Genomic DNA, 21792 nt, shown 5'->3' with positions numbered 1-21792 from the left:
TTCTGACGGAATGCAAATGCACTCCTTCTGTGTTACATCGATCATGGATGAGCACACACTTCACAACACCTTCTTCCATACAGGAAAGAAAGCCTGAGAGACAGAGAGAGAGTTTGCTGAAGCAGAGGGAGAGTGATATATTTATAAAGCAGGAGACAGCGAGAGTGGAAAGGTGGAGAAGAAGTGGGGAAGAAGAAGACAGAAATAGATGAGAGGAGGTGGAGGAGGAGGAGGAGGAGGAGGAGGAGGAGGAGGAGGAGGAGGAGGGATGCAGCTTTTTGTTTTGGTGTCTTTCCAAAAGACTTTGTGGGTGAGCTCCTATCTTCTGGAAATAAGATCCTCTTCAGGGCGAGATGTAATTGTGCAAAGAAGCGCCTCTGAGATATTGTATAAGCTTTAACCTTAAAGACCCCACGCTGGATGCATAGAGTTCCGGTTTCTTTACTTCCTCTCCAGAAAAAGGAGAGTAAAAGAAAGGATCAGAAATCTCAGTCTCAGTGTCAGCCTGCTGCCCGCCACTCGTCCCCCACAGACCCACCGGACACCCACCCCTATTTATTCTCCGTAAGCTGTCTCTGCCGTCTGACCAGACATCTGACCCCATCTCCATATCTCTGGACTCAGTAAACCCTTTCTGACCAACAGAGAGATTGTTTTCTGGCAGAACTTTCACATTTTACGGGGTAATCTGCATTTTGTTTTGAGGGCTGATGAATACTGTGACTGCTGCAGAGTCATTTGCGGCGGGAATGAATTCTAATCACCTTCCCATTAAACACAAAGGCCCGATTCAGCTGGTTTAACTGGGATATGGAAACATGCAGCCTCCATTGCGCACACATGTTTACAAACAGAAAAAAGTCATTTTGTGTCTAAGAGCTCTGTATTCCCCTGCAGGGAGAGGGTCAATTTGAGAAGCTTTCACCATGTAATGAACGTTTTGCGGAGACACAGGCATCAGAACTCCTTTAGTCGTCCCACAGCGGGGGAAGGTTCAATTACTATAAACCTCCAAGTGTTTCCTTTGTGTCTGTAGAGGGTGTTTAATGACTTCCAGAAACCAGAACCAGACATCCTATGAAATAGTGTTGCTCCAATCTCTATCCCATCAGCGCTGTGATACTTCGGTGTTTGTTCCTCTCTTCGAGGAAGAAGTCGTTCATATTTTGAATATTGCCACTAATGAGCACCTGCAGGGAAAAAGGAAACGCTGGTTATTAGGAGCTCCTTCTCCCCGTGGAGAGGCAGGTAATCACACATGATTTGTTAGGCCGGTATCCGAGGGTCTGTTCAAATGTAAATGAGGATTTTAGGAAAGGAAGGTGAGCAGCACTCAGAGAGGTGTTTGTAGCCGCGTTGAAGAGCATAAAGGAGCCGGGGTTTTCATGCAGAAGGTCAGCCTGTGATGATTAACATTCACAGCTGATTTATAGATCACTAAAGGGCATTGTGCACGGTTTGAAGCATCCTAAAGACATCGTGAAGAGAGTCAACGTAGCCTTGATTACTCTTCATATGATGTAGATATCTTTCTTATCCTTTGATTGTGAAACGGCTCACCTGAATTGTCAATTCTAAATTGTCAATTTGGAGATTCTAGAGGTCCGTTAATTTTCAATAACAGACCGTTGCTAAGGAGAACAGATCAAGTGGCTGTCCCCCAGTAAGACAAGAAAAAGTGAACCAGAGAAGGAGAGAGGCTAGAAGAAGGAGCGCTGGACGTGAGAGAACTCAACAGAAGAAGCGACTTACTCACGGCATGCTGACTGCAGTGAGGATATTAAATCAACAGGACGCAGCGTCTGGCCTCGGCCTCTCGACGATGGGGAGGGAAGTCTTGGAGGAGTCTTAAGACATGAAGACGATCCCTAAATAAATAATGATGACTTTGCTCGGGGGCCTGCAGGGATCCTGCTCCCAGAAAGTGCGGAGGAAGCAGCGGGATCTTCAAAGTGCTTCGTAACCCAAAATGTCCAATTACAAGACAGAATCCCTTCATGTTTTCCTCAGTTCTGTTCGTTTGAATCGGGATGTGTCTGAGTTGTGTGAAATTGCGGCGCTGAAACATACTTTTGACGTGAGATATGAAGGACAAATCCTCGTTGAAAATAATGCCAAGATGTTTAACTAAAAGCCTGAGTGGTGATACTATATTTCCCTCCATTGCTTTTATTTTACCAAGTTATATCTTAATGGTTAGACTAGTTCTTTGGATTCCCGCTACTGATAAAATAGTGTTGGCAAATCGGCGTTATTCCGCATCCTCCGGCGAGCTACTATCGACAAATCTAGCACCTTCTAGTTCTGGTGTTGTTGGAGACTTTTCCTTTGACTGCAAATGAGTCTCTCATGCACAAAGTCTCCCCTGAGTGTCTCTTCTGGGTCACGTTGCCGGTCCCAAGCCCGGATAAAGAAGGCAGGTTGGAGGTAGAGCAACAACTCCATCCCATGTAACGTAGTCTTTTGATTAAATGTGATATTCCAGTTTTCAGGACAGCATTTACTTATGTAACGTGGGTCTAGACAAAGCATTTAAGTCATCAAGTGTTTGTCTGTTCCAACGGCAAACATTTAAGGGGGTTTTTCCCACTTTTTGTCTCTCCTACATCACAATCAAATCAATTAGCTAATTATGCAAATGAGGCGATGATGTCATTTAGTGACTTTCAGGACAGCCAATAGCTGCTTTCCTTACTATGGACACTGCGATCAACTGGATTTGGTTCTTTCGCCCTGGCTGCTCTAACTCAAAAACAGACCGTAGCTGTAATTATTGCACACTTTGCAATTTAAAAACTGAAGTAAATTCATCCTGCACAATGCCTCCTCGTGAACCGGGTATGTAATGAAGAGTGTCCTCATTGTACCTCACTCTGCATGCAAAGTGGATGACTATGAAAATGCATAACCTTTCCTTATTCACAATCTTCTATCCAATACTTTCCCTTCTTCCACCTTAGTGTGCTCTTGAGATGTGCAGAAACGGACATGATGAAAGCTTTTACGTTATTTTCTGCAAACGGACACATTTAGTCTGTTTTGGAGGTGAAAGGGGACGTTCAAAGTGTCTCTGTATATGTTCATCGTATCTTCTAATGGCCTCCCAACATCAACCCTTTCAAACGGCATGTATTGATTTCCTTCGGGGACAGAAGAGCAGTCTGGCTCTGACATATCATTACTTAATAACAGAGGTAATGGCGTTGGTGTTGGCTAACTGCCCCGTATATAAACGTCCAGCAGACACAGAGCAACATTAGGAGTAAATTGGTGGTTTGTAGAGGCGTCTGATGGATGTGAGTCCAATATTCACTCTGCTTTTATCTCCCTCTGAAGCTGCGCTGTTCCCTGAAAACAAATCTGTATCTCAGTGTGTAGCGTCTCTACTTTAAAGAGTCCTCTCCTGCTGATGTTCAGGTGTATATCAGTATGTAGTGTCTCTACTTTAAAGAGTCCTCTCCTGCTGATGTTCAGGTGTATATCAGTATGTAGCATCTCTACTTTAAAGAGTCCTCTCCTGCTGATGTTCAGGTGTATATCAGTATGTAGTGTCTCTACTTTAAAGAGTCCTCTCCTGCTGATGTTCAGGTGTATATCAGTATGTAGTGTCTCTACTTTAAAGAGTCCTCTCCTGCTGATGTTCAGGTGTATATCAGTATGTAGAGTCTCTACTTTAAAGAGTCCTCTCCTGCTGATGTTCAGGTGTATATCAGTATGTAGAGTCTCTACTTTAAAGAGTCCTCTCCTGCTGATGTTCAGGTGTATATCAGTATGTAGTGTCTCTACTTTAAAGAGTCCTCTCCTGCTGATGTTCAGGTGTATATCAGTATGTAGTGTCTCTACTTTAAAGAGTCCTCTCCTGCTGATGTTCAGGTGTATATCAGTATGTAGTGTCTCTACTTTAAAGAGTCCTCTCCTGCTGATGTTCAGGTGTATATCAGTATGTAGTGTCTCTACTTTAAAGAGTCCTCTCCTGTTGATGTTCAGGTGTATATCAGTATGTAGTGTCTCTACTTTAAAGAGTCCTCTCCTGCTGATGTTCAGGTGTATATCAGTATGTAGTGTCTCTACTTTAAAGAGTCCTCTCCTGCTGATGTTCAGGTGTATATCAGTATGTAGAGTCTCTACTTTAAAGAGTCCTCTCCTGCTGATGTTCAGGTGTATATCAGTATGTAGTGTCTCTACTTTAAAGAGTCCTCTCCTGCTGATGTTCAGGTGTATATCAGTATGTAGTGTCTCTACTTTAAAGAGTCCTCTCCTGCTGATGTTCAGGTGTATATCAGTATGTAGTGTCTCTACTTTAAAGAGTCCTCTCCTGCTGATGTTCAGGTGTATATCAGTATGTAGTGTAGGGGCGGTGGTGGCGAAGTCCATAGGGGCTTGGCCTGGGAACTGGAAGGTCACCAGTTCAAGTCCCCGAAAGACCAAGTGCCACCGTGGTGTCCCTGAGCAAGACACTGGTTACCTACACTGCTCCCCGGGCGCCGTACATAATGGCAGCCCACTGCTCCTAACACTAGGATGGGTCAAATGCAGAGACCGCATTTCGTTGTCCTAGTACTTGTACTCTGTGCAATGACAATAAAGTTGAATCTTCTATCTTCTAATCTTCTTCTACTTTAAAGAGTCCTCTCCTGCTGATGTTCAGGTGTATATTAGTATGTAGAGTCTCTACTTTAAAGAGTCCTCTCCTGCTGATGTTCAGGTGTATATCAGTATGTAGTGTCTCTACTTTAAAGAGTCCTCTCCTGCTGATGTTCAGGTGTATATCAGTATGTAGTGTCTCTACTTTAAAGAGTCCTCTCCTGCTGATGTTCAGGTGTATATCAGTATGTAGCGTCTCTACTTTAAAGAGTCCTCTCCTGCTGATGTTCAGGTGTATATCAGTATGTAGAGTCTCTACTTTAAAGAGTCCTCTCCTGCTGATGTTCAGGTGTATATCAGTATGTAGAGTCTCTACTTTAAAGAGTCCTCTCCTGCTGATGTACATGTTTTCTCCTGGGAGGGACAAAAGCCTGGATGTTGCCGGTCTGACATTTCCACTAACTAACTAACTGTGTGTGTGTGTGTGTGTGTGTGTGTGTGTGTGTGTGTGTGTGTGTGTGTGTGTGTGTGTGTGTGTGTGTGTGTGTGTGTGTGTGTGTGTGTGTGTGTGTGTGTGTGTGTGTGTGTGTGTGTGTGTGTGTCAGCTGGATGAATGCGCCTTCATCAGTGCGATGTCCGTCCTGATGAAGTTGCCGCTTCCTCGCAGTGACTCATCCCGGCAGCATGTCTTCCCCCTCAGTGAGAACACTAAGAGCCCGTGAGTCAGCGTCGAGTTGGACGGCCGATCAACGCTCTATCGTTTATTAATTTGCAGAACTCATTTCCTCTGTTTCCTCCTCCCTTCCCCTCACCATTCACTCCTCTTTCCTCTCCTCCTCCCACTCTTTTTCATCAGCTTCTTCCTCCCCATCTCTTTCCTTCTCAATCTTTTTTCGCTGATGCAATCAAGCTTACAGAACTTGCCAACTTAACTTTAAGAAGAAACCTAATAAAGGTAGCAGTGTTCCTTCACTCCTCCTCCTCCTCCTCCTCCTCCTCCTCCTCCTCCTCCTCCTCCTCTCTACACAGCTCACTTTCTGACTGGGAAAACAAACTTCTCACTTTGAATTCACGACGAAAGAAGTGTTAAACATTCTGAGTATCAGGACATGACAGTAGGTGTGAACTTCTCCCGGAGTTTCTCTCTGCTGAGTTTTGAAGAATTTACTCTTCATGATATTTTCTGAATGTGGGAAAGCTGAATCAATACATGAACCTTCAAGTTACTACCTCGTGCTTTTGTAAACTTCTCTCATTCTTAAATGTATGGAGGCCGACAGGTGCAAACGCGCAACAATGGTTCCATCAGGAAGAACTGCAGCTTCAGAAAGGATGCAGATATAGAAACACAAACTGAACTCCTGCAGAAACATCTGCAGCAGCTCTTCAACACATGCAGCATCTAGAGAACATTCAGCAGAGGAAACATGAGCAGTTTACTGAAAGCTGCAGAAACCAAACGCTGCAAGAAGCTCCAACACAACGGAGACCAGGGGACACTAAAGAGAGACGCACACAGCTGGAGACCAGGGGACACTAAAGAGAGACGCACACAGCTGGAGACCAGGGGACACTAAAGAGAGACGCACACAGCTGGAGACCAGGGGACACTAAAGAGAGACGCACACAGCTGGAGACCAGGGGACACTAAAGAGAGACGCACACAGCTGGAGACCAGGGACACTAAAGAGAGACGCACACAGCTGGAGACCAGGGGACACTAAAGACAGACGCACACAGCTGGAGACCAGGGGACACTAAAGACAGACGCACACAGCTGGAGACCAGGGGACACTAAAGAGAGACGCACACAGCTGGAGACCAGGGGACACTAAAGAGAGACGCACACAGCTGGAGACCAGGGGACACTAAAGAGAGACGCACACAGCTGGAGACCAGGGGACACTAAAGAGAGACGCACACAGCTGGAGACCAGGGGACACTAAAGAGAGACGCACACAGCTGGAGACCAGGGGACACTATAGAGAGACGCACACAGCTGCAGACCAGGGGACACTATAGAGAGACGCACACAGCTGCAGACCAGGGGACACTAAAGAGAGACGCACACAGCTGGAGACCAGGGGACACTAAAGAGAGACGCACACAGCTGGAGACCAGGGGACACTAAAGAGAGACGCACACAGCTGGAGACCAGGGGACACTAAAGAGAGACGCACACAGCTGGAGACCAGGGGACACTAAAGAGAGACGCACACAGCTGGAGACCAGGGGACACTAAAGAGAGACGCACACAGCTGGAGACCAGGGGACACTAAAGAGAGACGCACACAGCTGCAGACCAGGGGACACTAAAGAGAGACGCACACAGCTGGAGACCAGGGGACACTAAAGAGAGACGCACACAGCTGGGACCGGAGCGCTGGGGGACGTTCAGGATCAGAAAGCTGGAAACTATTTTTGTGTCGATCTTTTTTTGCATATTTTTTTAGGTCAAATTTATTTTGGTCGCCAACATTTCTTTCTCATAATTTTCCTTTTTCTTCTTTTTCTCCGCTTGGTAACGTTCAGGATCATAAATGTATTAAACACCACCGTGGTAGGGAACAGGTTCGCAGTCTTCTTCCTGCTCAGGGGAAATCCAGGGACTCAATAAAATACATAGACCTAAAACGTACCATGATATCATCTCCAGTTTACTGTGAGGTGATCTCTGTCATTGATGTCTGAATGTTAGACTTATGAGACTCAAATGTTGATGTGGGAAAAACAAATGGAAGAAACGGACCAATCTATTATTCTGCATCTAGGATTTCTTCAAGTCTGTCCCAGAAAAACCCTGGCTCCGGCAGTTGGAGTGCTTTAAAGATGAGACCTACTTTCTGAAGATAACAGAACACGTCTGTGTGACAGCAGAGATAGGAATACATCCCAGACTCCATTGAAGACGTTCACCCGGGCTTTTCTTAAAAAGACAGATGAGTCATGTCTTTGATGCTCGACAGCGCACAAGAAATAATTAGATCCAGTTATTTTATTAAATCGAAAGAGATTAGAAGTGTAGGTCTGGAGCGAGGGTGTCAACATGCAGGCACGAACACAGCGAGTGGGTGAAGAGCGCTGCCTTTTTATTCAATTGAGCTTTTTGTGATTACTGTAGCTGCCTGTCCCTTCCTGAGCTGAACCCGAGGATAACATCACGTCCAAAAACGAGATATCATGTTAAACTTTAACATTCATGCTGATCCGCCAAGAGCTGAGGCAGATACAAGCCCTTAAAGGGGCCCTACCGTGTTCCCTTTAGTGTTGACTTCCTGTCCGTTTGCCTCGGATGTTCCCTTTAGTGTTTAGTGTTTTATAACGGGCAAAATACTGAAATGAGCACATTGGATTGTTTTTAAACCAAATGATAATTCATAAAATAATTTAACAACAAAGTTATCTTTGTGTTCTCCGTTTTGCATCTTCGTGAAGTGGGTCTTTTGATTGATTAAGCACGCCTTTAAAATATGGGTCTTTTTTGCATCGAAACAACCACACACACACACACACACACACACACACACACACACACACACACACACACACACACACACACACACACACACACACACACACACACACAGAGCTGCAGGCTCACAACAACAAAGACTAAGAAGAAAGAAGTCTTTTTTGCAGCTGCAGAATATTTTACCCACTGCAGAGTTCAAACCAGCAACCCTCACAGTGTTGCTCAGAGGTCTGTGGACAGTGGAAAATAACACCAGATGGAAACAACACACAGCCTCGCGGCCTCCAGGGAAAGCACCAACAGTACAGCTCAGTGACAGAGCGCTGCATCGACCTCTGTTCTTTAATCGATCAGAGAGTCGGATGGGTTTTCCTGCTGACGTGTTTGTTGTTTGACTCATTTACTTCACGGCCCGGGGCGGCCTTTGTGTGAGTGGTGGCTATTGATTCAGCCTTCGCACATTCAGCTCACAAAATATCATGAAGAGTAACTTCTTCAAAAACACAGCGGACAGCGGGAGAGAAACTCTGGGAGAACTTCACACCTACTCTCGTGTTCTGATACACAAAGGAGGATTGTTTTAAACGTCTTTCCCTGGACAAGTTTGTCTCTGTGAGTTGCAAAAAGAATAATGCTTGCAGGACGGGGACATGTCAATCATTGTTCAGGCTAACTGTGTGTGAGGTTTTCCTCTGCTTCTTTCTGTTAGTTATTTGTGTCCCTGCAGCACATAGATATCTGTGCAACATTAATTCCAATCAGCACAACTCAAACATTTTTCTCAACAATGAGATGTCTTCTGCCTGTTCTGTGTGTAACTTTGGAATCGTTTTGAAGTCCAGGTTTCAGGGTAACCACACATCCCCTACATGAAGGAGAGCTGTAAAAGAAACCACTTGCTCTCATCTTCTTTCTCCATCCTCAAATCCGTCTCCAGCAGATCAATCCCATCTGCTCCTTTGAAGTATCCCAGTTAGATGTTGAAATGGAGGGAGGTGCTTTTGGTCCGTCGCCTATATTTTTAGAAAAAGCTGACAGCAGCTTTGATAGGTTTTATGCTCTTAAATCTCTCGAATCAGGCAAGTGAAGCAAGATGCTGAAATAATAGGAAACAAAAGCTTTGTGAGTTTTATTTTTAGACAAAGCGAGACATTCTTTATTCCACATGACGCCCATCATTAAGGTCAAACTGTCCTTTAATCTCTCTTTGAGGTGTGGGATTAAGAAGGTCAAGATGAGAACAGAGAGCTTATTACAAAGTACAGAGGTGGAGCTAAAGAAAAACATCTTCGCTCCGGTACAAACTTCCATCCAGGAATCCTAAACGGTAAGATTAGGTTAGCTACGTTAGCGAGTTAGCTTCCAGCGGATCTGCAGTGACATCAGAAGGAGTCATGTGATCACATCGTTAGAATAAGAGCAGACAACATTTCAGGAGAACAACAACAGAGACAGAGACAGCTTTATGACCCTGAACGTCCCCCAGCGCTCCGGTTCCAGCTGTGTGCGTCTCTCTTTAGTGTCCCCTGGTCTCCAGCTGTGTGCGTCTCTCTTTAGTGTCCCCTGGTCTCCAGCTGTGTCTGGTCTCTCTTTAGTGTCCCCTGGTCTCCAGCTGTGTGTGTCTCTCTATAGTGTCCCCTGATCTCCAGCTGTGTCTGGTCTCTCTTTAGTGTCCCCTGGTCTCCAGCTGTGTGTGTCTCTCTATAGTGTCCCCTGGTCTCCAGCTGTGTGCGTCTCTCTTGAGTGTCCCCTGGTCTCCAGCTGTGTGCGTCTCTCTATAGTGTCCCCTGGTCCCCAGCTGTGTGCGTCTCTCTTTAGTGTCCCCTGGTCCCCAGCTGTGTGCGTCTGTCTTTAGTGTCCCCTGGTCTCCAGCTGTGTGCGTCTCTCTTTAGTGTCCCCTGGTCTCCAGCTGTGTGCGTCTCTCTTTAGTGTCCCCTGGTCTCCAGCTGTGTGCGTCTCTCTTTAGTGTCCCCTGGTCTCCAGCTGTGTGCGTCTGTCTTTAGTGTCCCCTGGTCTCCAGCTGTGTGCGTCTCTCTTTAGTGTCCCCTGGTCTCCAGCTGTGTGCGTCTCTCTTTAGTGTCCCCTGGTCTCCGTTGTGTTGGAGCTTCTTGCAGTGTTTGGTTTCTGCAGCTTTTAGTAAACTGCTCATGTTTCCTCTGCTGAATGTTCTCTAGATGCTGCAGATGTTGAAGAGCTGCTGCAGATGTTTTTCCTTATGTGATTTATCTGATGGGTCATGTGCTCATAATACTCGCTTTAAAGAGCTTATTATTATCCTGCTGGAACAAAAATGTTTCCTGTGACTGCAGGGATAAAATATGTGTGTACAGGAATAATTTGTGGCAGAGAAATCCCATAAAGCTTCAGTCCTGCACACTTTATGGGTCATTAAGTCCAACTGTTCAGATCCTTTCTCCACTATATCTACCCAGCGCTTTCAACACAATGCACATGTTGGTAAACTGCATATATAACCCCCGCCCCCCGGGACTGTCTTCTCTTTGTTGTGTGTGCTCCGAGGACAGCACAAACTCCTGCAGGATGTATATGAATAATCCCAGGGAAGAACATCCCCCCTTCGCTCAGGACTTTGTTAACGGGCCGAGCATCTGCTGGCATTTCAGAAGCATCCGGAGAGCCTTTTGTTTGGTTTGCATCTCTATCTTTTCCGGGCTAAATGGGATTAGAAGGCCCTGATGAATACAGTCACAGTGATCAGTCCGTTCTCCTCTTAATTCATACGGACAGATGTTAGAATAACTTCTCCTTTTTTCTTAAGTGATGCCCCTCAGTTTCTGCCCAGAGCGTCTCTTTGAAGGGCATTTATATTTCGCTCATACTTTATGCATTTCCGATGCGAAACGCTATATATTTAGTGTGTGTGTGTGTGTGTGTGTGTGTGTGTGTGTGTGTGTGTGTGTGTGTGTGTGTGTGTGTGTGTGTGTGTGTGTGTGTGTGTGTGTGTGTGTGTGTGTGTGTGTGTGTGTGTGTGTGTGTGTGTGTGTGAATGGCAGCGAGCCCGGAGCGACTTCCCTTCAGTGACTTTCCTTCTTTTCAGATCACCGCCTCTAAAGTGATCTGATTTTTCACACACAAGGTCGAAGTCGTGCAGGAATATGACGGCTAAATATTTTCACGAAGTAATGAGGGCAGACGGGGGGGGGGTTGGGTTTGAGGTGAGACGACAGGCACACACTCCTGACTACTTCGCGTTACCTTTGGATAACCTCAATGCAAATAAATACAAGACAAAAATAAATATCAATAAGATGGTTTTTATGCAAGACAACAGAACAACGTGAGCTTAGAAAAGAAAGGTATTCAGGATCAGAAATGTGTCAAAAGAACAGAGTATTTCACAAATGCTGTTTTAGTTTAACACAGGAATTAAAAGCAAATCAATCTTGTGTAAGGAAGTCGTCTGAATGAAAACCAAAAAGCAGACTCAGGCCGTACGTCAACCTATAACTGATCTTCATTATAAAATGTAGAAAGTAATCCCACTGATTTGATCCGGACTGATATACGTTACTTATCTTCTATTGCTGTGACTTCATACAACATGATGTCTGGGTGGATGGATTTGTCAGAGGGGCGTGTAATCGTCCTTTTGTTTGTTTGTTTGTTGGAGACACAATGCAGGAGAGGGACAACCCCCAGGAGCAGAACAGGACCTCTTTAATTCACAGTGTTGAGATGAAGCCATGGCGCTGTCCGTGGTGCTGAAGGAGCAGACAGAACACTCAGTGTGAGTTTATAATGGGTCTAAAACATTCTGTATAGTATTTAAGTATTAAAGGTATGTCTATAAACTACACAGATATCCACAAGGGAGGTTCTGAACCCATCTACACAGATTTATGTTGCTTTGTGAACTGCTTTATGCTTCCTTTTGTGTATGACAGGTGCTCTATAAATAAACTCTGATGTGAGTTACAGTATTACCAAACAAAGATGAGCAAGTCAGTAAAAGAGTGAGTCAGGATCACCAGTTATCAGAGTGAGTATGATTATCGTATTCATTTTTCAAACTGAATCTCTTCTGCACTCCCATGTAGTGATGCAAGCTCTGAAACTGGGTCTCTTTTTCTATATTAAAAGGAGTCTTTCACTTAAATGAAAGATTAATAAAGTTGGCATTAACACTGATGACGCTTCCTCAGTAAAACCAGACTTTTGTTTAATTGTCCGTCCGTTTCTCTTCCTCAGTTCAGTAGAAAGGAGGACAGCAGCACTGACTGTACAGATGGTGGTGTGCAGGGCAGTAAAAATGCACCTTATAAATCCAACTGCAGGAACATCTCTTTGCTAATACTCTCATGAAATCACAGAAACCGGGGGGAATAATCCGGGTTATACACTCAACACACAGTAAGGTCTTTTTGTTGCTCACAGGAGGTGATCTGAAACACTGAATTATTTGGGATTTGATTTGCACCTCCCCAGACCTGAACTGAGCGGACAGTCTGCTCACAGTCTCACATCTTTTTCAGCTTCTCACTTTGGAGTGGACTTATTCCCTCCTAACAGATGAAGGTAATCAGTAACCTCCTCTTCATCCCTTCATCCATTCACCACTCCCTCACTTCGACCCTTTATCCTTTCATTCTCTTCCTGTCTCAACCAACTTCCTACTTCCCTTCATCCGTTCATCCCTTCCTCTAAATATCCCCTTGACCCTTCATACCTTTTATCCCTTCATCCTTTACTCCCCACTACCCTTCGACCCTCATTCTTCACTCACTTCACCCCCTTAACCTTCCTTCCCTACATCCCTACATCCATTCATTGTTCCCTACTTATATCCCCTCGACCCTCCATCCCTTAAACCTTCCCTCTGTAGATCCCTTCATCCATTCATTGTTCCCTCCCTAGATGCCTACTATCCTTCAATCCTTCCTCCAGCCCTACATCCTTTCATCTCTAAATCCCTTCATCCCTTTCTTCATACATCCGTTTGACCCTCCTCCCTCCCTCTATCCCTTCTTCCTATTTCTTTAGTATATTTAGTCGTCCCCAGATGAGGCGACACCATGGGGACTGGGTGTTTGTATTTGCAGTATTACGAGCGTGTGGTCTGGGCAGAATTCCTGGTGAAACCTTAAAGAAAACCTTCGATTACCCCTGAGCATCTTGGGGAAGGAAAAGGAGATCTTCGTGTTTGAACTTTGGATTTGGTAATGGTAAACGTTTATTAAATAAGTCTTTTAGAAAAAGATTTGTCACCAAGTCATCTGTCGTACAAAAACGCCCAGGATTTACAGAAAGGATTGACTGCGTCTGTCTTTGATTGTCTTTGGGTTCAGACAAGAAAACTTATTTGCAGACATCCCATTACTGTCTGAGAGATTCTGACTAACACATGTTCTGACCTTCTTTAGAGCTCATCAACACTTCAATTGATAACACTTCGATGGATATGGATTGGGATAGCTCCACAAGCGTTTGTGCGTGATGAAATATACAACCAGAAGAGATTCAAAGTGCCGGGGGTCTCTCACACAGGGGGTCCAGTCTAACACGTGAGGTGCGTAGCTGGAAAAGAGACCTTTGTGTGTTGCAAGTAAACCCTTTACGAGTGAAAGGCACAGGCTGAGAACCTCCTCCAAACCTCTCCGGTGTGTCGGCTCGCCCGTCATGACCTAAAACATGTGTTCATAAGTGAGCAGCCTGATTACAAAACATCTGCTTCATGACTTTTGGCACATTCAACACAGTGATTTCGACAACAAACAATATAAACTTATACCCCAGAAAGGTCTTGGCATGGTTGTGTACACATTTTACATATCAGTTATAGTCCGTTGTGTTTAGAGGAAGTGAAATAAAACACGGTGATGATTAGGGAATACATCGGGGGCTCTAAGGCAAGTTTTCCTTGGCTTCATCTGGAAAAAGAAGACACGGGTGGAAAGCTTCCTTATGGTGGTGAAACAGTACAGAGTCAGTGAGTAGATCCAACATTTTACGCAAAGATAATCAGTTTGGTGGCGGATGGGTTCATCAAATGTTGCACAGGAGTTTTCTGCACTGATTTAAAAGAAAGTTCCTTCATGTGCATCCATGCACCCCCCTCCTGCCTCATCTCCCCGCAGCAATCATCGCACACATTTGGTCGAACGAACGGTCCTGGCAGTGGAAGATCCTTCTCTGCAGAGCGTCTGATCGGCAGCTTCAAGCCTCGCCGTCCGGCTTCTCCACCAGCTTCAGAGCCTCGTGCATGCCGGCAGCCGACAGCTTCCGGTTGATGTTCCTGTAGCGGCACCGCAGGAGGTTGCTGTAGGTGGTCCTCAGGTCGCGGTTGAAGAAGGCGTAGATGAAGGGGTTGATGAGGGAGTTGGCGTACCCGAGCCACAGCAGCGTCCTCTCCAGCCACAGCGGCACGCAGCTGCACTCCACCCCGCAGACGAACGGCCGGGCGGTGGATACCAGGAAGAAGGGAAGCCAGCAGAAGGTGAAGGCGCCCACCACGATGCCCAGCGTGGCCGCCGCCTTCTGCTCCTGCTTGAAGATGGACTGGTTTTTCCTCTTCCGGCGCTGGTGGTGCTCCCCGGTTTTCAGGAGGCGAGAAACCCGGGTGCTGCACTCCTCCTCCACCTCCCGCTGGAGCTTCAGCGCCGCCGCCACGCAGTCCAAACTCTCCTCCTCCTCCTCCACTACCTCCGTGCCTTCCACACTTCCAGTCTCCTCCGATACATCCGCCCGGTGACCTTCTTGCCCTCGCCTCCCCCCTCGGACACCCTCCCCCTCCCTGGGGAAGCAGGTGATGGTGTGCTTGGCAGCGCTGAGCTTGGCCGCCCGGTAGATCCTGTAGTACATGATCAGCATGACGGACATGGGGATGTAGAAGGCCACCGCCGTGGAGTAGACGGTGTAGCCGAAGTCCTGGCTGATGAGGCAGACCCGCCCGTCGTTGACGTTCTGCGCCCAGCCGAACAGCGGGGGGAGGGTGATGGAGGCGGAGAGCAGCCACACCGACAGCACCATCTTGGCCATGCAGCAGCCGTTCTGCCGCACCGGGTAGGTCAGCGGTTTGGTGATGCCCAGGTACCTGCAGGGAGGGAAACGTCTGTTTTTACTGAAATTCATGACTTTTTTTCCCCAAATTAGGACTTTTTCAAAATGCAGATTCTAACTTTTTCCCCAAAATCTCAAAATTGTTCTCTAAATTCTTTAAATGTACGACTGCTTTTTCTGAAATTCTGACTTCTTTTAATAATCCTGAGTGGATCAGCTGTTCTCTCTCCTCTGTCAGCTGTTCTGTTCTAATACTTTCAGTGTGAATACTCCTACTGCCTGAATCTGCTTCATGGTTTCCTCTTTCTTTGTTCGTTTGTCCTGTTTTTAATTCAGCATGTGAACCTATATGTTGATTAAATAGTGTGTGAGCTTAACTGTGTGTCTTAAACTAAAAGGGAGCTTCTCCTGTCAGCTCAGATGTTATTCCTGCTGTTTCATTGTGAGGCTGCTGGCTGAATATGCTTCATGAAAGGAAGGTTTTCCTAATAAAATCATTTCTGATCCTCAATATCTTGGTTTGTTCTTTACTAAGGTCACATTGTTCTGCTGCTTTTTCATCCCTTTGGATATGAGACATGTTGAGTTGAGTCCGTCAAAAAGGAATCTGACACAAGGACAAAGAAACCATCAGGAAGGTCACATATCTGATCCCGTCTGCAGCCCCGGAGTCTCCCCAAATTTGCCCTCAGGTGCCATTAAGATCCATCACAGAAACCCCACGTTACAGTGTCTTGTGAACACATTTCTTATTAGTCCAGGTAATGGCAATTTTGGGAAGAATATAGGAGTAGGATGTTGCCAGAATGTGTCTGTTTCTGACAAAATGTGCATGGGGAGAGTCCTGTTCCATGCGTAACAGCTGGATAAATCATCACTCATTAATATATAAAGTTGTATATCAGCCCTGGTGTATTCTCTGGCTTCTCCTTCAAAGATCAGAAGTGTAAATGTTTGAAATCTCGTCAGGAATAAAAAGCGTTCCTCTGTGAAAGGTTAACATAACTCCATCTCACCTGTCGATGCTGATTACGCACAGGCTCATGATGGACGCGGTGCAGCACATCACATCCATGGCGATGAAGACGTTACAGAAGAACTGACCGAAGATCCACTGACCCCCGATCAGGTCCGTGATGCTGACGAACGGCATGACGGCCAGAGCCACAGAGAGGTCCGCCACGGCCAGGGACACGATCAGGTAGTTGGAGGGCTGCCGGAGCTTCTTCACGAAACACACGGAGATGACCACCAGCATGTTCCCGCAGATGGTGCTCAGGGTCAGCATGGTGAGCACCGCGCCGATCAGCACCTTCTCGAAGCGGCCGTAGCTCAGGATCTGCTCCCCGCACCGCGTCCCGTTCATCTCCATCACCTGCGGCTGAATGGAGGTGGATGGAGACGTCGTGGCTGCCGCTGCCGCCGCTGCTGCTGCCGCCTCTGCCGCGCCTTGCGCAATCTTCAGCAGCCGCGGCGCCAGACCCTCAGAGATCATCATGGTTCCTCCGGGATCGCCCCCTCCAGTCCGGTCTTCTATCATCCACGACGACCTCATGTTGCCACTACCGAAGCTGCCGTTACTCGCTCCCACAACAACCATGCTGCTGCCCTCTGTGCCCTTTTATCCATGGACTTGGTGACCGGTCTGCTGGTGACATGTGCGCACACCGTTGTGCCGGTGTTGGAGTGAGAAATTAGTAATCCCCCTCCTCAGGGTGAACTACTCCGGCTTAGGTCCTCTTCCCTCAAAAAGCCTCCAGTCTTCTATTTACAGGAACACGCGTCATTGCGCACAGGACGCATCTCCCCAAAATACCTGACCTACAATACACCAGTGTGTTTCCTCTTGTCCACCCTAGTGGTACACTCCTCTGTTCAGCCTGATGTGTGGAAAGACAAACACTTATGAACCGCAGTGCCGCGCATTTATACAAAAATTGAGCGTGACGTCAAAGTACATGTTGGGTAGCCCATAGCTCTGCAGAGAGCTGGGTGTCCGGTCATCAAGCAGATAAACGGTCCGCAGAACACAACATCTATATGGCATTCATTAGAGTTCATATAGCGACAATGTCTTGGCAAGGACACGCGGATGTCCGTGCGTAATTACGCAGAATGGATCACTAATGCCTGTTGGGGTCGCCTGTGTTTTAAAGCATCGCTCCTTCCATTCACACACAGAAGAGAGAGAGAGAGAGACAAAGGGTGTGAGCACACACACTGTGAATGGACAATAGATTATGAAGTGGGCATTTAAGGAGATGCTACTACAATATAAATAATCCATCCAAGAGAAACTGAAGACATTTTGGGATGATATCAGTTCCTATTTGACAGGGTCAGATGCTTTAACTGTCCAAGGGAAACTTTTAAGGAAGAGACAGGTGGTTAATTGCCTTGTCTGTGGACAGATTGAATTTGTTTTGCTTCAGATAAAGAGAGCAGGGCTTCCTCATCATCCAGGAGTTCCTCTCAGTCTGTCAGATGTATGGTTCTGTTGGTGAGAGCAGAGCTGCTCCTGAGGACTGTTCATCATTTTCTAATCTGAGTCCAATTATTTCTCGATAACCTCACACCGGACGTGGGGACGGTGCTGTGGGAGCCTTGGACAGCATTGTCCTCCTGTGGTCAGACGTCTGTACTGCAGTGGTGCTGGAATTCACTTCCTTCTCAATGAACAGTGAACACGTTGCAAAGTGTAATGTATTTCCATCTCCTTCAAAGTAAAAGCATCATTTGAGTTTGGCTTTATGTATTTTTGAATGCCATGGTTTTTATTTTTCACCTTTATTATTTATGTCAAAGTATGTTTGTTACACCACTTCTTCAATTAGGCAATAGGACTTGTTTCTTATATTCTATTTGACTATTCTAATCATCGTAATGGTTGCTAATGGTGTGTTTGGTTTGTTTCAAGTGTAATTAAAGGATGTACGCAATTTAAATGTCAAAATAAATGTTATGAAGAAAGTCAAAGTTTAATGTTTGTGTGTGTGTGTGTGTGTGTGTGTGTGTGTGTGTGTGTGTGTGTGTGTGTGTGTGTGTGTGTGTGTGTGTGTGTGTGTGTTTATTAGAGACATCTTTTAAAACGTATTGTTTCTCATGACAAAGAAGCTCAAAATAACCATCACTTGTTTTTCAGACCTATGACTGATACCATGAGGAATAATACATTCACATGGTACCTTTATGTTATATCAAGTAAATAAATAAAACAAACAATGATCTCAAAATAATTATAATATATATTTTATGAGTCTTTATTTGAAGATAACGACTTCAGATTTTATTACATTACATTGGCGTAATTTGGCAGAATAGACTTTCATAAAAAGGGCATTTATAATAAATACACAAATAAAATTATCTCAGATTAATTAGAAAAATTCTCACAAATAACGAATTAAAATGAGGGCTTTTATTGTGAAGGAAGCAGTGTGAGCTTCCTCCACCTGTCGCTTGACACACACACACACACACACACACACACACACACACACACACACACACACACACACACACACACACACTCCCCTCCACTTCTTCCATTAATCCTCTCCACAGTTTCCAGCCTTCCCACAGGGAGCTGCTGTCAATACTGTGTTGCCTGTTCGGAGAGAAACCCCCTTTATGAGCGGAGCAGTGTGTGTGTGGCGCAGCAGCTTAGAGTGGAGGATTAAAACACACCAGATGTGGACACCGGGAAGAACACTGGAACTGGATTCCAAAACACGGAGGAGGAAATGACCGAGGAGGATGAGGGAAGAGCAGTTAATCAGTGGCTGAATGGGTGACAGTTTATTAGGATTATTTATTTATCTTTGACCCGACACCGGGGGAGGATCCCTGGTCCTCCTGGACACCAAAGCGCTGGGTTTATGCACTCTTCCTTCCTTCAGCTTCTGCCTGACATCATCGGCTGGTGGCTGGGAATGAATCATCGTCTTCATCATCAGGGGGGGTCAGGGATGCTTTCACTGCACCCTTAAAACACACACACACAAACACACACACATAAACGTACACAAAGCCTCACTGCTCCGGCGTTATTTGGGATTTGGGAAGCATGGAGGAAATCCTGCGGAAGCTGCAGAAAGACGCGTCCGGACACAAGCACAGATCCCTCCGCGACGCCTGCGTCTACGCCCGCGGTGAGTGCTCAGCCGGGGGGGGGGGGGCGACGACTGTACATCCATGGGGGAGAAACTGCGACTGTATTCCCTGCTAGCTGTTAGCAAACATGCAGCTGCTGTCATCAGCTCAGGCCTGTGAGGCTGTGTATGAAGCAAGACGCCAGGATGCGTAAGGTGTTTCCCACAGGTTGACCCTTTATTCTTGGTGACAGTGAGGAGGGGGTTTCCCTATCCATGATCTAAAACAGGAAGCTGCACCTGCTTCGTTTCAGACCATGAGAGTGTGTTTCAAATCTGATCTGATTGTGCATCATTCCTGTCCTAACGTAAGGTGGCTTTAGGGATTGCATGGAAGATGGTACATGAATGCACCACCAGTTTATCTGCTGGGATAATTGAGAGGCAGCATACTGTATGCTTCCTTTACTCACCTGCAGTGTTGCCTAAACAACCTAAAATTCCCAAGCTATTCCTAATATCCTGGTTCAATTTGATTTTAACTTGCAACCAAGGAACCAGTCTGTTTAAAAAGACCTTTATTTCAGACAGGCATTAAAGGGAAGAGGACAAAAGTACAGCTTGGAGTTCATATTCTTGTTAATATGAGTGGGATTTAAAGGTATCGGGTTCATGATCGCTGTAGTCTGCTGTGGCACGACTTCACCATGAATCAAGAAGACATACAAATGAAGCACAGATCACGATATACATACCACTGAGCAGCGCAGATATGCAGTTCAGTTCAGGAATATGTACGATAAGGGGCGCGTTGTGTTTTTGTGGGAAGTGGCTGACTCTCAAAAAGGTCCACATGATGTCCTCACATGAACCACTCCGTCAAAGAGGGGTAAAGAAACCAGAAAATATGGGAAACATGAGGCTGTCGCTCTTGTGTTATTTCCCTGTGTTACATTAGAAAAATGGGAGGAATAAGAGGAACGAGAGCATTAATCCTCAGTGCTGACGTTACTGCTGACTCACTCAAATCAACTCAAACACAAAAAGCTTCACAAACAAAAACAATACTGACCCCCTCTTTTCCCATAAACAGTAGCTGTGTGATTGATAAGAACACAGGACTGAATAAAACATGAATAACAAAAGTTGTATGAATCCTTTATTTGCCTCCAGGTTTGAAAAAGGGTTGTTCAAACTCTAATGATGAATTGCATTCACAAAAAAGGCAGTTTTCCTTTTAGAAACTCTCACTAAGTCTCACTAAGTCTTCACAACACATGACTTTAACTGGACTAGAAACATTAATTTCACATCGTTTGAACACGTGGAAAGAAAGCCGATTGTGCTGACGTCTGTGGGGATATTTTTAGTCTGAAAGCATGACTGGGCAGCCTGACCTTTAGCTGACAGGTGGAACTCTGAGGCAGCAGGTACAGAACGTCTCACATTGTGCTGATTGTAACACACACTCGCCTACACACTGAATTAGTGCACCCACACACTGCGAGGCAACATAACCGGGATGCAGATGCACGGTGTGTGTATTAATGGGAGCCTCTATAGTGACATCATTTAAAGGAGGATCGACTGGGATGGATTTCATCAGCAAATGTTAAATGTTTTACAGACTGCTTCTGGAAAAGTGGAGATACGCCTAAAACATTTATCAATGTTTAGCAGCTCAGAGTTACAGCTCCCTGAATGTGAAGTGTGGAAAATGTCCCACCTTAAACACACACACACACACACACACACACACACACACACACACACACACACACACACACACACACACACACCCACAGGGCAGGTGTATACGGTGCAAGGGCAAGGCCAGTGTACACTGAACCTTGATGCACGTCTGCATCATGTCAGCCTGTGCAGAGCAACAGGAGATTTAAACTGGACTGTCAGCAAGGCTCATATTTCACTGTGGAAGATTGGCAGTATATAGGATGTCCCTTTATAAAGAAAAATAACGAAGCCAGGTCGAGACAAAATGTCCCTGAATCACAGCGTCTGAGGTTATTCCAGCATGGGACGTACTGTTCCCTTTATGTGCTGCACAGCCTGACTTTTAACAGGACGTCTGATCCCTGGCTTTGTTGAAAGAGGACATATTCTGCCCAATTCCAGGTTGTATTTTGAGCCTCTACTGGGAAATGTCTCCATGCTTTAATGTCTAAAATGTGCTGTTCTAATGTAACACAGGGAAATAACACAAGAGCGACAGCCTCATGTTTTACAATACAGCTACTCTGTTTATGCCCTGGGAAAAGAGGGGGTCAGTACTGTTTTTGTTTGTGAAGCTTTTTGTGTTTGAGTTGATTTGAGTGAGTCAGCAGTAACGTCAGCACTGAGGATTAATGCTCTCGTTCCTCTTATTCCTCCCATTTTTCTAATGTAACACAGGGCAATAACACAAGAGCGACAGCCTCATGTTTTCCATATTTTCTGGTTTCTTTACCCCTCTTTGACGGAGTGGTTCATGTGAGGACATCATGTGGACCTTTTTGAGAGTCAGCCACTTCCCACAAAAACACAACGCGCCCCTTATCGTACATATTCCTGAACTGAACTGCATATCTGTGCTGCTCAGTAGAGGATTAGGGTCACATGTGAAAAATG

The 21792-nt window shown here is 45.7% G+C and overlaps 2 protein-coding genes across 2 annotated transcripts in view; one reads left to right on the top strand and one right to left on the bottom strand.

Annotated features, from left to right (window-relative positions):
• Positions 1 to 12802: 12802 nt before the first annotated feature.
• On the bottom strand, positions 12803 to 16673 carry LOC134858899 (5-hydroxytryptamine receptor 7-like). Its single transcript, XM_063875116.1, has 2 exons — positions 16090 to 16673; positions 12803 to 15107 (listed from the first exon to the last, which is right to left on the bottom strand). The coding sequence occupies exons 1-2, from the start codon at positions 16671 to 16673 to the stop codon at positions 14231 to 14233; spliced, it is 1461 nt and encodes a 486-aa protein (XP_063731186.1). The 3' UTR covers positions 12803 to 14230.
• A 1977-nt stretch (positions 16674 to 18650) lies between these two features.
• The window catches only part of arfgef3 (ARFGEF family member 3), a 40291-nt gene continuing 37149 nt past the window's right edge, over positions 18651 to 21792 (top strand). The window contains exon 1 of the mRNA XM_063875140.1: positions 18651 to 19224. Coding sequence (XP_063731210.1) covers positions 19140 to 19224 — 85 coding nt within the window. The 5' untranslated portion in view covers positions 18651 to 19139. The remainder of the gene's footprint in view (positions 19225 to 21792) is intronic.

Source organism: Eleginops maclovinus, chromosome 22, assembly GCF_036324505.1.
Source record: "Eleginops maclovinus isolate JMC-PN-2008 ecotype Puerto Natales chromosome 22, JC_Emac_rtc_rv5, whole genome shotgun sequence".
In the NCBI taxonomy this organism is placed as follows: Eukaryota; Metazoa; Chordata; class Actinopteri; order Perciformes; family Eleginopidae; genus Eleginops; species Eleginops maclovinus.
This window is presented reverse-complemented; position numbering and strand designations above follow the sequence as displayed.

What these genes read in the sequence shown, in the direction of transcription:
- LOC134858899 (XM_063875116.1), bottom strand. Translation starts at nt 16,673, where the DNA reads ATGGTTGTTGTGGGAGCGAGTAACGGCAGCTTCGGTAGTGGCAACATG. An exon ending in TGCGTAATCAGCATCGACAG is followed by an intron (nt 15,108 to 16,089) that starts GTGAGATGGAGT and finishes CCCTCCCTGCAG; the next exon opens with GTACCTGGGCATCACCAAAC.